The following is a 17,258-nucleotide window of genomic DNA, read 5'->3' as shown; positions in this document are numbered from 1 at the left end:
AGATTGTTCCCACTGGCCCCCAAGGTGTTTTTTTGCCCCGTTGTGTGTAACACTGGGCTGACAGGGTGGTGCCCCTGGTGACACAAAGTGTGCAGACAGGTGCCTTGCACACGCTGTGAGTGGCACTGACCACCCAGGGGCCGGAAGGCAGTGTGGACAGCGCCAGATTGGGACCATAATGTGGAGTCTTGTGAGGGTCTGTGGGGCACCTCCCACCTCCATGGTGGAGCCAAGTGTCTGGCAGGGAGGTGCTGGGGCCCGGGGGCCTGCAGGGTCAGCGGTCAGGTAGAGCCTCAGACAGGAGAGGACAGTGCCAATTCCTCCCTGTTCAGCTCTCACCAGGACCACGGAGGGCTAGGGATCTGGGAACCAGGTTGACCCTGCACACTCAGTGGCAATGGTTCTACTTGTGTGTGTGTGTGTGTGTGTGTGTGTGTGTGTGTGTGTGTGTAACAGGTCTGGGGGAGTTGGCAAGGTCACATAAGCCTGAGTGTCACTGTTACCTCCACAGGGAGTCCCAGATAACATTGCTTCTCTGAGGGCCAAAATGGCAAGAACCTCTTCCCCATGTATGGTTGGGGGATGCAGGAGGCCTGGGTTCTGCTGGGTGAAGCTGAGAATGTCCTGGCCCACCTGAGACGCAGGAGGGAGAAGGACCAGGCCTCTTTGTCCCAACTCTGTCTCTCTTCACAGCATGAGTGTGTGGACGACTTCTGTGATGACCTCCAAAGTCAACCCCAAGCAGAAACACAGGTGGGTCAGTGCGCCCCTACTCCCCTTGCCTCCCCAGTTTAAGTGTGGTGGGTGGTTTCTGATGATGGTGATGATGAAGGTGAAAACTCAGCACCCAGTCTTTACACTGGACAAAATTCCTACCTGTGTGGCAGGTGAGTGCACAGGTGGGGGATACAGAGGCCCAGGGATGCTGAAGGAGGTGTCCAAGTCAGAGGGCAATTGATGGCAGGGCAGGGATGCCAGATGCCTGGTCCCCAGGCACATGGGCTGAACCCTCACCTTGCGGTGAGGGGCCACAGATGAGAACAAGCTGGGGCTTGGGGTTTGAGACTGAAAGTGAGAGTGGGTGGGGGGATTTTAAACGGAGTGTTGTTTTCCCAGCAGGTCGAGTCAGTCCTAGCAAAGCTGGACGTGAGTTTGGGCCTTGCCCGTCCCCCAAAGAGTAGCCCCCAGGGTTGGATCAGCCAGGTTATCTGGGTTGCTGTCTCCCTTTGGACCCATCTGGATGCATGGGAGGCCACAGTGAGGACCACAGACCTCAGCGGCAGGGGCAGGTGTGCAGCCTCCACACTTCCTCTCCCCAGGACCAACTCAGTGAGAACCTGCTTGAAGCTGTGGATGCCGAAGTTCACAACAATGTACCGGTGAGTATGAACCACTGTCACAGCCCCTTGCTTCCCCTCCACCTTACTCTCTCTCGCCGTTGGCACTGCCATGTGTGCACATAGCTCCCCTGAGTGGGGGTTGGAGGGATGGCCCCTGAGAGCTCGGGAGGTGCAGCCTTGCTGGCACTGGCCTCCCCGTCCAGCACACAGTGGCCAGAGCCCCGCCCTGAATTCACAATGATGAGCCCCGTGGGCCTGGTGCTCGGCTCAGAGGCCAGTATGCCAACAGGCAGGTACACCTCACCATGGTGGTTTACGCCTTGAGGGGAATTGAGGGGCCAGGCCCCGCCTCTGGGAAAAGTCCTGGTGTCCATGGAGCTGTTGGCAGGAAAGCAGGCAGTTTCCATTTGCGGGCTTCTGTGTCCCAGACTCTCACAAAGGCTTGGAGGCCTCAGCCAGGGTCAGGACCTGGGGCTGCATCCCCGCTAGGGGGGGGGGGGGGTCCCTGAACAGCCTCCCATCCCTGCAGGAGTTCACCCCCGTGCTTGGTGAAGTGCAGCAGGAATTCCGTTGTAGAATCCGGAAGCCCTCTGGTACTGACAATCCAGGAGACCCGGAGAGGCCCTCTGGCTCTGACAATTCAGGGGACCAGAAGCCGGGAAAGAGCTTTCCGGACATAGCGCTGAGGCAGTTCTGAGAATGACTGCAGAAGCTGAAGCGGAAGTTTTTTGTTGCGCTTGCCTGCCTGCGGCAGAAGGGGACTGCCGGCCTACAGGCCTTGCGCAGTGCGGTTGAGGCCATCTCGGGAGAGTTGAAGCGTTTCTTCTCCTCTGTGGGGCAGGTCTTCAAGAGCCTCATCTAGGTCTAGGGAGCCCCACAGGGTCCGGGAGGAGATTGGCCTCATGTAGAAGCCAATTTGATTTTCCCCTTCTCAGTAAGAATCTTCTGAAGCGACCTTTGCCCTCCTGCTCACCCTTGACCCATCCTTGCAACCTCCCTCACCTCCTGTCCTTCAGGGAGGACACCACCATCAAGCTCTCCCCACCTGGGTTTCTTTCTCCAGGTCTGACCTGCCTGTCGCTGTAGTGCTGAAATCCTAATAAAAGTTGATTGAACCAAATGGAGTGCCTGTGGGGATGGAGGCTGGGGGCCCAGTGGCGACAGGCAGAGTTCGTGGGTCAGATGGACCCAGGTGGGGGTCCTGGTTCTGGGTGAACAAGGACAAGCCACCCGCCTCTCTAATCTGTAACTAGGGACACTGGTCAAGGACTGACTCATGGTGAGGACTGGACCATCTCAGGCCACTGCATTGCTTATCGCGGTGCCTGAGGCATAGTAGGTGCTCAATAAATGCACACTCCTGGGGCACAGGGAGCTCCGGGGAGCGGCTTTGACCCCTCTTTTCTTCTTCTGATCTCCCTCTTTGGGCCTTCACCACTCCAGCTGGGGCCTCGCAGCTCCTTGATCAGAGCCCCAGGAGCCAGGGAGGGTGCACCCAATCCTGGGCCAGGAGGGAAGGCAGAGTAGGAGAGGTGGGAGCTGGGTCCCTGGGCCTGTGGCCTCCCTCACCTGGGCCTGCAAATGCAGACTGGGCGATCCAGGAGCAAGGCCTGAGGGCCAGCCATGCTCACCATCTCTGAGGCCAAATTCCCCTACCCCCAATCTCTCCAACCTCACCCCACGCAGCCCTGACTTCCTGCCTCAGGGTGCTCACAGAGTAGCTTTTCCTTTGGGGATTCTCTGCAACCCACTCTTCCTCCCAACCCCTGAAGGGCTGGACCTTCCCTAGGCTCAGAGCTTTCCCTCCCAACTGTGCCTGAGAACCACCTCTACTTTCCCCAGATTTGGGGCTGGTTCTTCAGTTCCTTGAGCTTTGGTTGATGAGTTCACTTCCTTTCCACAAGCATTTGCTAAGGAGCAGTCTTGTGTCAGGTTGGTGGAGGGGCAGTAATTAAAATATAATATTTTTTGAGTGAAAAGTGACAGACAAAAGCAGGTGTATGTGTGCTCTGGAGCTGGGGTGGGCAGCTTTTCTCTCCTGTATTTTTAGCAGAAGTCACGTGATTTAAAATCTGTCCACCAGAGGGAGAGGCAAACCAAGTCAGCCTGATGGGCAGGAAGAAGGTGGGGCAAACCTACAAGGCAGCTTTGGGTTTAGAAGGGTATGATGGTTAGGGGTCCCCAACTGTCAACCTGACTTGGCTGTGGGCAGGTTAGTTTCTCCTGTTAGCATTTTCAGTTAGAATTAGTTACCAATGTTACAGAAGAAGAGGTTTCCTGTATTAATCCAGAATCTGGGATTTTAAGTTTTATTCATTTTAATTAATTTAAACAGCCACATATGGCTGGAGGATACTGTATTGGACACGGAGGGTTAGTGGTAGACTCCAGAGGAGAAAAAATTCCTGGGTGAGATTGGTTGGCCTTACCAAGAGCTGCCTGTGACAGAAACCCTCCCCCCAACTCCCAACACACACACACACACACACACACACACACACACACACACACACACCAGTCTGAGCCTTTTCAGGTGGGAGGAACTCCCCCTGGGCCTGCTCCCATCCAGCCTGCTTTGAAGGGGTGGGGGAAGGAGAAATGCATCACCGTGATACAGTGGGGAGGGTAAAAGGTGGCATTTTGGTGCACTTAAAAAAACATAAAGAGGGACCACTTTCAAGAAGGCTGTTTTACTTTGGGTATTTTAAAATACATTCCTGAGGCCTGGAAGAGTTCCCTGTGGGGACGGGAAGAACTACTGTGCAGGGTCGGTGGAGCCAGAGAGAGGTGGCTGGGGTGTGGGGGCAGCGCCATCCACTGCAGCCTTGGAGGCCAGGCACGCTGGGGAGATGCACGCGGGACAGACCTGGCGGAACCAGGCGAAACTAGTACAGGGTCTCCCGGGCGTGGGTTCTCAGGTGGCGTAGCAGGTGGGAGTTGCGGCTGAAGCTGCGGCCACACTGCGCGCAGGAGTAGGGCCTGGCCCCCGTGTGCACCAGCATGTGCCGCAGTAGGTTGCAGCTGCGGCTGAAGATCTTGCCGCACTCCAGGCACTCCTGGGGGGGCTCAGCCTGCCCAGACACGCCCTCGTCCCCTGCCCCGGCGTGCGTGGCCAGGTGGCGCTGCAGGTGGGCGTTGCGCCGGAAGCTCCGGCCGCACTTCTGGCAGCTGTAGGGCCGCTCACCCGTGTGGCTGCGGCGGTGGCGGGCCAGGTTGGAGCTGTTGCGGAAGCGGTGGCCGCACGTGTCACAGACGTGAGGCTTCTCCCCGGTGTGGATGCGCTGGTGGCGCGCTAAGTGGGCGCTCTGGCTAAAGCCCTCGCCACACTCGCTGCAGCGGCAGGGCTTCTCCCCGGTGTGGCTGCGCCGGTGGCGGGCGAGGTCCTGCGTCTGGCTGAAGCTCTTGCCGCACTGGGTGCAGTGGTGGGGCCTCGGGCCGCCGTGGGTCAGGAGGTGGCGGGCGAGGCCGGCCCTTCGCATGAAGCGCTTCCCGCAGTGTGGGCAGCTGTAGGGCTTCTCGCCCGTGTGCACCCGCTGGTGGCAGACCAGCTGGGAGCTCTGACTGAAGCTGCGGCCGCAGACCTGGCAGGAGAAGGGCCGCTCGCCTGTGTGCACACGCCGGTGTGCCCCCAGGTGCTCGCTGCGCCGGAAAGCCTTGCCGCAGTCGCCACACACGTAGGGCCTGAGCTCGGGCCCGGGACGCAGGCTGCCCGAGCACTCGGAGCACTGGTGGCCCTGGTCCTTGGCGTGGATCCGCAGATGGCGCTTGAGGCTGGAGCGGCGCTGGAAGGTTTGGCCGCAGTGGGAGCACAGGACGATGGCCAGCTCGGGGGGCGCTGGGGTCTTGGTCTCCGGGGCGCCTGGGGGCTTTTGGTCCTGGGCGTGCGCCAGAAGGTGCTGCATGAGGCGGGCCCGGCGCTGGAAGCCCTGACCGCACTCGGCGCACAGGAAGGCGGGCTCGGAGGAGTGCGTCTGCATGTGTTTGCTCAGGTGCGAGCTCTGGCGGAAGCGGTGGCCGCAGAGGTGGCAGGTGTGCGGCCGCTCATCCGTGTGCGTGCGCATGTGCAGCTTGAGGATGGAGCTGCGGCCGAAGCTCTTCCCGCAGCACAAGCACAGGAAGGACCGCGCGCCCGGGTGAGACCGCAGCTGGTGTGTCTCCAGGCGGGCCAGCTGTGGGAAGCTCACCCCGCAGTCTGTGCAGATGAACTTTATCTCCGGCTCCGACTTGGGGGCGCCCCCAGCCACTTTGACCTCGAGAACTTCACTCCTGTCGGGAGGGGACATTTCTCCACCGGGGCCGCCCACCTCAGGGCCCGGGCCGAGCGACTGAGTGTGGGGCTCTTCTGCCACCCTGGGACTCTCTGCCTGAGACTTTGCTGAGATGGCAGCAGGCCAGGACACCTCTTTCGGTTCCTCTTCTTTAAACGCCTCGTCTGGGGTTCTGCCTCCAAATCCTGGGAAAGAAGCAGAAAACAGGACAGGTCAGGCCTTTTCGGAGGCGCTTCTGGGAATTGCCAGAACCTCAGTGCCTGGAAGCAGAAAGAATCCCAGAATCCTGCAAAGCTGGTAGGTGGGCAGAGGGTGGGTAAAAACCAAATAACATACAGTTTACCATTTTAAGGTGTATAATTCTGGTCCATTAGGTCCATTCAAAATGTTGTGCAACCATCACCACTATCTATGTCATTCTCCCAAATGGAGACCCATACCCATTAGCAAGCCCTCCCGTGACCACCTATTTTATTTTATTTTAGCTGTTGTAATTAATTTTACTGAAGTACAGTTGATTTATAATATTGTGTTAATTTCTGCTGTACAGCAAATGGATTCAGTTACAGATATATTCTTTTCCATTATGTTTTATTAGAGGGTATTGAATATAGTTTCCTGTGCTGTACAGTAGAACCTTGCTGTTTATCCAGTCTATATATAATAGTTTACATGTGCTAATCCCAAACTCCCAATCCATCCCTCCCTCCCACTCCCTTCCCCTTGGCAACCACAAGTCTGTTCTCTATGGCTGTGAGTCTGTTTCATAGATCAGTTGATTTGTGTCATATTTTAGATTCCACATATAAATGATATCATATGGTATTTGCCATGACCACCTTATTTATTTATTGGCCATGCTGCACAGCTTGCGGGATCTTAGTTCCCTGACCAGGAATTGAACCTGGGCCCACGGCAATGAAAGCCCAGAGTCCTAACCGCTGGATGGCCAGGGAGTTCCCGACCACCTATTTTAAAAGCTCAAAGTTTTGGGGGTTGATGATTAGACCCAATGAGCCTTAAAATAGCCCTGTATAGATACAGACATATCAATATATATCTATGTAGATATATATATCAGTATATATTACCTCATCAAAATAGTCCATTTTTTGCCAAAGAGGTCAAAAAGTCAGGTAGGGACCACCCCTGACAGGCAAAGAAAAACCCTTCAGTGGTCATAAACCCGGGAAAAAGGCCTCTTACCCAGAGGATGCACAGGCCAAGCCTTCTTTGCTGGGACATCTTCAAAGGTTAGGGACTCCTGTGACCAAAGGAGGGGCAGAGATTGTCACTAAGTGAGGAATGGGGCTCTAGGACCTGAGGGGGATGAAGAACTTTCAAGGTTTAAATTAAGAAAAACATGGATTTGCTAAAACTTCAGAGGCAGAGAACTGAGGGGACCAGTCCGGCTCACCAGCACAGCTGCTAGCTCCTGATCTCCAGAGTTCTCCTCTGGCCACAGCTCAGGGCCCAGCGGGGCTGACAGCACTGGGGGAGAAAGAAAGAGCTGTTAGAAGCCAGTCCTACCACCATGTGGCTCCGAGGACGTGCACCCATCATCAGGGCCTCGTGACAGGCATCTTGGCTTTCCCCCATTCCTGTCAACTAGGGAGGCTGCCCCCTTCCTTCCCCACCCTCACCCACCTGGCCCCTCAGCTCCCACCGCACACCAGGCCTCCACCTTCCTTAGGCCCCAGCTCCTCACCGCTCTCTTGCGGGGCCTGCAATGTTCTCTTGGGACCTGGACTCAGTGGCTGCTTTGAACTTGGGGGACATCTCCAGGCCCCCATCTCAGCAGGCTTGGAGGGCACTGGCTGGGACAGCGAGAGTTCCTGCGATGGCTCCAGGGCTGGAGGCCCTTCTGAGGGCACTTCCTTCTTGGGGCTGTGGCTGGAGACTTGGAAAGAGCCCCCCTGTTCCTCCAAGGTGACCTCTGCACGGGGACAATTCTTGCCAGCATTAAAACTAAAATCCTGTTCAGAACACATCCATGTTAGGTGACGGACAGGACAGTAATCCAAGTCCTACTAACTCCCTAGGGCCATGGGACTGCGGAAAGGTGAGGGTCAGACAGGGAGGGAGTTAGGAGGTCAAGAAGGAGCCGGCAGAGGAAGGAAAGTGGGGTTTAGTGACTTCTTTTTTTTTGGCCTCACTGCGCGGCATGCAGGACCTTAGTTCCCCGACCAGGGATCGAACCCACACCCCCTGCAGTGGAAATGGGGAGTCTTAATCACTGGGCCGCCAGGGAAGTCCCAGCTCAGTGATTTCTTAATGGGGTGATAAAGTCACTGTCTTTCCACCTGCTGTCCAGCCCTCCTGGCTGCCCCCTTCTTACCAGCGGCCCCACATTGCTGGACTCCCTCTGGACACCCTCCAGCAGCAACACCACCTCTTCGCCATCCCTGAGCTGCTGGCCCTGGAGCCGGGCCAGGAGGTGGGGGGGCAGCACGCTCAGGAACTGCTCCAGCACCAGCAGCTCCAGGATCTGCTTCTTGGTGTGCAGAGCCGGCCGCAGCCAGTGGCTACAGAGCTCCCGGAGGCGGCTCAGGGATGCCCTCGGCCCCATGTCCTCCTGATACTGGAAGCACCTGAAGAGCTGGTGAGCCACCTCGGGCCGGGGCCTGGCCTCTGGCCGCCTGGGGTCCTCCTGGCTGGCAGCCTCTTCCTCCTCCAGTTTGACTGCTCCGAGCTGCTCTGGCTCCCGTGCAGCCGGACCTGGTTCTGCAAGCATCCTTCACCTTGGCGATGACTCACAGTGGTTGCTTCAACTCTTGGGTCTCTCTCTCTCTCTCAGCTCCCACACCTGGGGTTTTAAGGGATGCCTACAGATGTGGCCTCCAGAGGAATCGTTTCTCGAACTGGTCACGAGTAGTGGCTCAGCCTGACCAACACACCAAAAGGCAGAGAAAATGGATTGTTTAGTATTCTCATTCCCTCCTGCAGCATTTAGAAGTTCACCTCACTTTACCCCAGTGATCAAAGTTGGCATTCCTGAGAGAGGACAGTCTGGCTTTCCCTGCCTCTCGATATGGTGCCACGGGGAGTACCTGGCACCACCGAAGATGGATCCTTGCCAAAAATGTTTCATCGTGATCCAATCCAGCCTTTAGACCCAACTTCCAGGTTAAAGGGCATTGCAGGGAATAAAAACAAGTTGGCAGAGAGGCTAAGAGTGATGGTGTTTAAAGGTACAAACTTGTAACAAGTAGTAAATAAGCCATAGAGATCTAATGCACAGTATAACAAATGCAGACAATAATATTGTACTATAATATAAGTATATAATATGATACATATCATTACATTACAATCATATTATAACATATAAATGCTGTATATCTTAAACTTGCTTAAGGTTATATGTCAAATTTATAAAAAACAACAACAACAAACAAATAAGTCAAATGTCTCTTGAGGAAACGACCAAACAAATCTCAAAGACAGGACATTATGGGAAACAAGTGGCCCAGGTTCTTCTGAGTCTGTTATGAAAAACAAGTGCCTGGGGCTTCCCTGGTGGTTCAGTGGTTGAGAGTCCGCCTGCCGATGCAGGGGACACGGGTTCGTTCCCTGGTCCAGGAAGATCCCACATGCCGCGGAGCGGCTGGGCCCATGAGCCATGGCCGCTGAGCCTGCGCGTCTGGAGCCTGTGCTCCGCAATGGGAGAGGCCACAACAGTGAGAGGCCTGCGTACCACAAAATAAATAAATAAATAAATAAAATTAAATTTTAAAAAGTGCCTGTAGGGCACACATTGCTCTAGAGGAGACTAACAGCTGATATAACCAAATGCACGAACATTGATTGGATCCTAATTTAAAACAAAAAACAAAAGGCTCTAAAAGCTATTCTGGGGTCAGTTGGGGAAATCTGAATATGGGTGCAGCACTGGGTGATAATGGAGATGACTACCAACTTCTGAGATGAGATTCCAGTGTTGTGGTATGTAGGAAATTTCTTTATTCTTAGAAAATGTTGAAGGGTTTGGAAGTGATGGAGCATGAGGATTCAGCCACATTTATGGATCAACAAGGCAAATGTGGCAAAATTATAGCAATTGTTGAATCTGGGAGATGGGTGTATGGATTCACCCATTCATTGCATTGCTCTTTCAACTTCTTTGGAAGTTTGAGAATTTTAAAAATAAAAGGTTGGCAGGAGGGGGGAGTAGTTCATGCATGTGATTGCTCTTTGACCAGACTTCCGGACCCTCACTTTCTGGCTCTGGAGGTGGTTCTCAGCAGTCAAGGCCAAGGCCACCCAGCTGACCAGTGCAGGGCTGAGCTCCCACCTGGTGTTCCAATCTTCTTCCCTCCCTGGGTTCCATCCCTAGAGACAGGCTGGGATGAGCCGGGGAGCTGGGATGGGTGGGTGGGTGGGTCTCCACATGGGACTTAAGCTTACTGCTTGCAGAAGTCTGTGACAGATGTGTTCCCAAGGCAGGCCAAAGCAGTCTCACTCACTTCAGAGGCCTCTAGTGGGTGCACCCTTGGGAGCTGGGTGATGGCAGGAGAGGCAGTCATTTCCCTTTCTTTCCTAATTTTTTTTTTTTTTTTTTTAGTTCTGGATTCTTCCTTGGTCTACCCCTCTGGGAGGTATCCATCCCAACCCTGTGAGTCTGGCTAGCATTAAAAAAAAAGTGTTTCTAACTGACCAACAGGGGGCACTGGTTCCATAGGACTATTCCTTCCTTTTGGGGTAGCCAAGACCTACCTAGGGGGAGCTGACCCAAGTTCCGCACCCACAGGGGACTCAGTTCAGTCATTCAGCACAACCCAGAAGGCTTATTCTTTGGATATGGAAACCCAATTTCCAACGTGTCTCTGCCCTCCCTGCTCTCCAGCTTCAGGACTGCAAATGAGCTTCTCCCAAACCTGTCCCCCACCCCCACCAGGAACATCCCAGGCAGAGGAATGGGAAGAAACCCTCTTGCATCACTTCCCACCACATAAAGGGAGTGGAGCGGTGCCCGACCTGCTAGAGAGTACACGTCGGGTGTGCCTAATGAGAACACCTTACTGTTCTCATTACTGAGTAAAAATACAAACAACCACAGCTAACAGCTAGTCCTATCACTGACCCATTTTACAGCCCAGGACACCCAGGCTCAGAGGTACAGATATTTCCCCAAGACAGCCCAGCCTTGACAATGGAGCCAGGGAAAAGTCAGCCTGGTCAAGAGCTTTGGATAGTTTAAGTCCCCTTCATTCAGGGCTGAGGGATCTCTGAACCTCCTTTAGAGGTGGGGTGAGGGGTATGATGTGGTAAAAGAACAAATGAAACCCTTGTGTTTTAAGTCTGGGCCTAGCGCTTCCCACACAGGGGAGAGGTTTGTGATGCTAAAACACAGACCCAGGCCTATGTGTGGCCACCTGACCAGCCTCCCTCCACCTCCCTCCAGCATCTTCCCAGCTTCCCTCCCTCTCCCCCACCTACCCACTCCCTCCGGCCAGTCTGCAGTCTCCCCCCACCACTCCAGAATCTCCCCAGCTTTCCCCTACCTCCATTCTCTCCCCCACAGCCTTGTCCAACGTCTGTTCCTTCCTGCACTTTGGCACATGGGGCTCCTTCCACCCACTGGCACCTCTCTTCTGGGACTCCACACACACCACCCACCTGGCTACCTTGCAGTTTTAATTATTGAGGAATGCATGAAAAAATGTCTGGTGCAGAAAAGGTCTTTACTAAATGTTCAGGAAAATGGGTTTTTGTTTTATTGTGTTTTGGTAGCATGAGCAAAATAATTAGAGAACCAATCACGTGTGATCAGGAACCCTGTATTAACAGCTGGCATGTACTGAGTGCTTATCTGTATGGGCTCTGCTTAGGGTCACTTCATCCCACTCCAGTCCACGCAGTAAGTTATAATTTCTCCATTTGACAGGTGCAAAGACCAAGCTCTGAGAGGATGGGTGACTTGCTCAAGGTCACACCAGGGAGAGCCAAGATTTGCTTTAAGGGGAGAACGCTGATTTTATGGTGCAAAAGCTCAGAAACAGAAAAGGACCCAATTCCCCTCCCACCCTGTGCGATTTGCCTAGTCTTAACCAGAATATTACAGCATGAATCAGAAAAAACAAGGCCATTCCGATTTCCAGCCCTCAGGCTTAGGCAAGTGGGGCGCCGGAACCTTCAGGGGAGGTCTCTCCAAAAGGTTTGAAAGAGGTGGAATTCAAGGGACGAAGGCCCTGGAGAGTCTCTCCCTCCCCCCAAGTCTCCAGGACAAAAGCTTTGTTAATATGCGCATCTGTGGGGGGTGGGCTGGGTTGCTGGGGGAGCTTTTCAGCCATCCTCCGATATTTGACCAGCTTAATTTGGAACCTCGAGAGGCGGAGAGGCTTAGGCTAGACCAGCCTGGGGTGGAGGTGCTGCCACCGGACCCACCCAGACAATGGGAGCACCCAGAGCCGGGGTCCTCGGCCAGGGGCTCTCCCTTTCTCCCTGGATCGCTCGTCTTTGTTGGCCGGGCTCCCCTCCAGTGCTGGGCCGAGTCGATGACTCCGGTCCACCTGGGGGACCGTGGAGCCTGCCTTCCACTCCCCAGCGGGTACAGCAAGCCCACGACACAGGAAGTCCAGCGACCCTCCCGAATGTCCCCATTGCCACAGGCCCGCCAGTACTCCCCAGCATGGACCAACCACATCCACCCAAGGCTTTCTTCCAGCACCCTAATCCCCCATCCCACCACAGAGGCCTGGAGCCCCCTTTCTCTCTCCAAGCTACAACGAACCCTTTAAGTCTGTCCTGGAAGCCTGTACCCCAGGCCTCCCTGCAACTCACCACTCGGGGTTCCCACTACAGAGGTGTAGGTGCTGAGGGGTTCGCTGAGGGGTTCTCTGAGGGCCCCCAGGGCCAGAGTCAGCCTCGGCCAACCTGGGAAAGGACTGCGGGAAAATGGAACAGGAAGTTCCCTTCCCCAATCCCATCCAGGTGGTGAGGGGGGCTTCCTAGAGTTAACCCTTAACCTCCCAGTTTGGGAGTGGGGTGGGGAGAGGGCGGGGCCAAAGAAATAAAGACAAAGCAGTGGATCCAGATTCCAACCCAGGCCTGTATTTGAGAGTCTAACTACCCCTCCAAGTAACAGCTGCCCCCCTCCTAAGCAGGACTGGCCCTGTGCCGCTTGGCCGTCTGTCACCCTGTACTTTTTTGGGGGACGAGAGTTGCCATTTACAAATGCTTGCTGGGACTTCCCTGGTGGTGCAGTGGTTAAGACTCTGCGCTTCCACTGCAGGGGGCGCGGGTTCATCCCTGGCCCAGGAAGTTCCACATGGTGCTAGGTGTGGCCAAAAAAAAAAAAAAAGCTTGCTATGTGCCGGGCAAAGAGGATACTGAGGTAAACGTGAGGGACAGTCCTGAGCTTGCACGCCAGGGTACAGGAGCAAACCACAGATGCTAATTAGAAAATGGAACAGGACCATGTGATGGGGAAGAGAGGGCACTGGTCGACACTGGCACCTAAAATCCTCCCAAGAATCTTTAGAGGTGGCTTTTGTCCCAGCTTTACGAATGACCAAGCAGGGGCTCCCAGGAGGCGAAGTGACCTCACCAACAGCCTTGAGTCCAACTCTAACTCCAGTCAAGCCTTTCCCTTTGCTCTAAAGGGCCTCTTTGCGTCATGCCCTTGTCTCCAGCCAGATGGGCACTTCCTCTGGGGAGTCCACGGTGCCTCGCTGAGCGTTCAGGGCTCCAACCTGCTCAGAGGCTGCCCCGACGGGCGGCCAGATCCTGTGCTTGCTCTGGCTCCTCGGCCGGGTCTTGTCTCCTGCACTTAACAGCACCTGGGCTTCTCCTGTTCCTTTATTTTAATTGTCTAGCGTGGATCTCATTGGACCAAAGCTCCCTGCGGACAGTGGTCCGTTTCCCTTGTCAGCTCTGCATCCTCCGCGCCTAGCCTAGAGCCTGGCACACGTGAGGACGCACAAAATGGATGAGGAACCGCCGAGCAGAGAGTCCACCGCCCTCCGAGGTTTGCTGGCACCCCGCACCGGGCACTCCACAGCGCGTACTCCCGCTACCTCGGGGGCAGTCGGGGGCTACTGAGCCCCCCCTCTCTGGGGCGGGCCAGGAAACCCACCCGGGGCGGGACTATGAAACCCCACCCCGGATGTGGAAAGGAAACCCCGCCGCTGGGCCTGGCCTGGGAGGCGGGGCGGAGGCGTCTCCTGTACCCCTATACCTAGGCTGGACCATCACACCCCCTCCCCCGGGCACCACCGCTCCTGCCCCGCCTCCAGGACTGACACGCGCACCTATGGCTGCCGCCTTCGAGGACGAGGCCGTGTCTGACCCCTGGGAGTGGGGGCAACTCGACCGGGAGCTGTGGGCCTTGTCTAGACAGGATGGGGGAGAACAGCAGGAAGGAGCGTGGCCTCCTCGGGTAAGGTGGTCTCGGTGCCTCGGGCCTGGAGCGTCCAGGTGAGAGCCTGGGGGAGCTGGCTGGGAGCACAGACGGAAGGCTCGGTGTTTGCTGTTGACGCTGTCTTCCAGACCTTCGACTCAGGTGCACACCTTTCCTGGAAATCTGTCAGAAAAGCAGAGACCAAGTTGACTTAACTCCCAGAAATAGCATCCAGGCAGAAAGGCAAGTGCCTGGAGTGAGACAAGACCAACACTAGCTTTTGGCCTCTTCAATCCTAACTCTCGGCCCAGGTATGGGCTTTGGCTAATACCCGCGCTCCTGGCCCACCACGCGCGCGCACCATTCATTCGGGAAATATTTCCTTCCCCGAGTGTGTCCGGGCATTGTCCCTGACCCCGGGTACCCAGTACTGAATAGAAGGGACAAGTGCTGCCCCCTTGAGGCTTACAGACCGGGCAGGACCAGATCACGGGGGCAAGGTTTATTAACTCAAATTACTTTGCAGAAATAAAGGGCTTAAGTGAATTCCCTAGAGGTCCGGTGGTTAGGACTCAGCGCTTTCGATGTCTGGCCCGGGTTAAATCCCTGGTCCGGGAACTAAGATGCTGCAAACCGCGTGGCGAGGAAAAAAAAAAAGAAGAGCTGAACATTTAAGTCCCTTCACATTCGTCCTTATCTTTGAAAATATCAATACACTCCCCTCTCCCAGAGTGTTAGCCACTGAGAGACGAAAATTCTTGTGAAGTTGCTGGATTGCTACTTTACTCCATTTACTAAAAATGATAAACGCATCTTCAAAGGACTTTTAATATAAATCTACCTGTTTAGGATATATATCAATATCTTCTAAAATTATCTTGAAAATGCACACTTAAACTATTCTAGTTGTTACCTTAGATTTTGGGGGGAAGTAACTGGTGTCTAAAAAACAAACAAAAACAAACCCCAACTTACCATTTATTTATTAAATATGAAAAAAAATTAAGTTTAGTATTATCCAGGTCAGCAAAAGCACCTGAAAATAGTGATGGGGTGATGGGGTCTTCTTCTTTCCTCTTATCTCTTCAGAGATTGCAAAAGAAAAACAAATTTCCTTGTATTTTCAGTTTCCTTAGGATTCCTCCATTTAGAATTATTCAGGGCAAAGGGAGAAATCCTTCTCCAGCTCTGGGAAGAATTACTATTAAAAACACTATGATCCCTTGATTAGCCTTTGGTTCATCCAGAGGCTTAAATGCCTGTCTCTTAACTGCATTAGTAACATCTTTTCCTGCAACCATAACCCCAGCATTTTCCTCTGGGTGGTTGCAATCTTGATGGAGTAATTGCAGTGTTTATGGTACAGCCAGATCCCTCACTAAGGACCAGCCCTGGTACAGAAGCACTGGGGATTTTGATAAGAACAGGAGTGAGCATTGCACCTGTCCTGGTCTTTCTTCAGTGTCTGTAAACTAGCTATCTCCCAGGTGTTTCATCTTGTCTCTTTGGTAGGAGCCAGCCATTGGCTCTGTAAGCCCGAGCTGCAGTCTCAGTTTTGCCATTTGCTGCTGTGTGACTTGGGCAGATGGTTTAATTGCATCCCTTCATTCTGCTGCTCAAAGCTCTTCTGTGGCTTCCTATGGCACTTAGAACTAAATCCAGACAGCTCAGCCTGGGGCTCATCCCACAGCCCCTTCCTACCATGGATCTCATCTTCTGGCTTCTTTTCCTTTGCCTTTCAATTCCTGAACATGCCAGTCTGATCCTGCCCTGGCCTGGAATGGATGCTCTCACTCACATCCCCACTTTGCCAGTTCCTCTTCATTCTTTTTTTTTTTTTAATGAGTTGGTTTAATTCCAGGTGGTACAGAATTCAGGACAGAACAAAGACTTAAGAACACACTTTGGCAGGATTCTGGGCTAGGTTTACTCTAATCTCACTGCTAAGGTAGAAATGACTGAGAAGCACTGAAGAGAGGGTGAACCACTGTATGACTTTAAAAAAATTATTTATTTATTTATTTGGCCACGCCAGGTCTTAGTTGCAGCACGCGGGATCTTCGTTACAGCATATATACGGGTTCTAGTTCCCTGACCAGGGATCAAACCCAGATTCAAACCCGGATCGCCTGCATTGGGAGCACGGAGTCTTAACCACTGGACCACCAGGGAAGTCCCTCACCCAGCCACTTAAACGCAAGCTCCACAAGACTGGCTTTGCTGCTGTTCATTGCTGTATCTCCAGTGCCCGGCACATAGTAAACACTCACTAAATGTGGATTGAAGGAATATTCCACATCAGACCTTGTCTTTCCTGGTATTCTCTATTTCGGTAAGTGTAGAACAATCCATTCAGTTGCTCAAGCCAGGTACTGGGATTTATCCTTGACCCCCTTGCTTTAACTCATTCCCACATCTCATCAGTCTCCAAGTTCTGTAGGTCTGATAGCCTAAATATTTTTCATATATGTGTTTCTCTACCTCCACTGCTGCTACCAAGTCCAGGTCACCATCATTTATTGCCTGGATCATAGCAATGGTCTTATGGTTTCTCTTCATTCATTTCCTTTTTTTTTTTTAAGTAAACTTTTAGGTGTAATGTACAGAAATTGTGCGCAAACCAAAAACGAAGAGCGTGATGAGTCTCCACCAAGCGAAAACAGCCCTTTAGCCAGCATCCCAATCAAATTAGAATTTACTAGCTCTCTCGGGCCTACTCTGATGCCCCCTTCTGGTCACTTCCCTTCCCCCATAATCGCTATCCTGACTTCCAACCACAGCAGATTTGTTTGGTCTGTCTTTGAACTCCGTGTAAGTGAAGTCACACAATAGGAACTCTCATCTGACCTTACTCCACAGTGAGGGAGTCATCCACGCGTTGCTTATTCCCTGAATAGTATTCCCCCATTGTGTTATTTGTTCATTCTACTGTGTCTACACGGAGGTGGTTTTCAGTTTGAGGCCACGCTTAGTAGTTCTTGTAGGTCTCGGGTAACCATATAAGTGCGTACTGCAGGACTTGTGCCCAGGAGTGAATCGCTGTGTCATAGGGTATGTGGATGGTCAGGTTCAGAAGATTCTGCCACACTTGTCCAGAGAGCTTGTACCATTTCCCCTCCCACTGTCTGCAGACTCATCTTGTACATTTCTTGCCCCAGTCCTAGGATCAGCTGTTTCTCCATGGAACCCTGATTTTTTTTCACATTATAAAGCATTCACAAAAATAGGATTTTTAAAAGGAGAGAAAGTAAAATTAATGGAAGTTCTGCATTTTTTTTCACACCCAACTGAGTAAAAAAAAAAAAAAAA

General features: G+C 53.3%; 1 protein-coding gene across 1 annotated transcript; it reads right to left on the bottom strand.

Annotated features, from left to right (window-relative positions):
- Positions 1-4,014: 4,014 nt before the first annotated feature.
- Positions 4,015-8,342, bottom strand: ZSCAN10 (zinc finger and SCAN domain containing 10). Its single transcript, XM_019942369.3, has 5 exons — positions 7,947-8,342; positions 7,317-7,584; positions 7,026-7,090; positions 6,815-6,872; positions 4,015-5,793 (listed from the first exon to the last, which is right to left on the bottom strand). Exons 1-5 carry the CDS (start codon positions 8,340-8,342, stop codon positions 4,226-4,228), a joined length of 2,355 nt encoding a protein of 784 aa, XP_019797928.3. The 3' UTR covers positions 4,015-4,225.
- Between the last annotated feature and the right edge of the window lie 8,916 nt (positions 8,343-17,258).

The sequence above is a fragment of the Tursiops truncatus genome, chromosome 15 (genome assembly GCF_011762595.2).
Source record: "Tursiops truncatus isolate mTurTru1 chromosome 15, mTurTru1.mat.Y, whole genome shotgun sequence".
In the NCBI taxonomy this organism is placed as follows: domain Eukaryota; kingdom Metazoa; phylum Chordata; class Mammalia; order Artiodactyla; family Delphinidae; genus Tursiops; species Tursiops truncatus.
Note: the sequence above shows the minus strand (reverse complement) of the source record. Positions and strands in the feature narration are given on the sequence as shown.

Excerpts from the sequence above, each read along its gene's own strand:
- ZSCAN10 (XM_019942369.3), bottom strand. The coding sequence starts at position 8,342 with ATGCTTGCAGAACCAGGTCCGGCTGCACGGGAGCCAGAGCAGCTCGGA. Across the intron at positions 6,873-7,025 it reads AGGAGCTAGCAGCTGTGCTG|GAGTCCCTAACCTTTGAAGA; the intron begins GTGAGCCGGACT and ends CTTTGGTCACAG. Across the intron at positions 5,794-6,814 it reads TTGGCCTGTGCATCCTCTGG|GATTTGGAGGCAGAACCCCA; the intron begins GTAAGAGGCCTT and ends CTTCTTTCCCAG.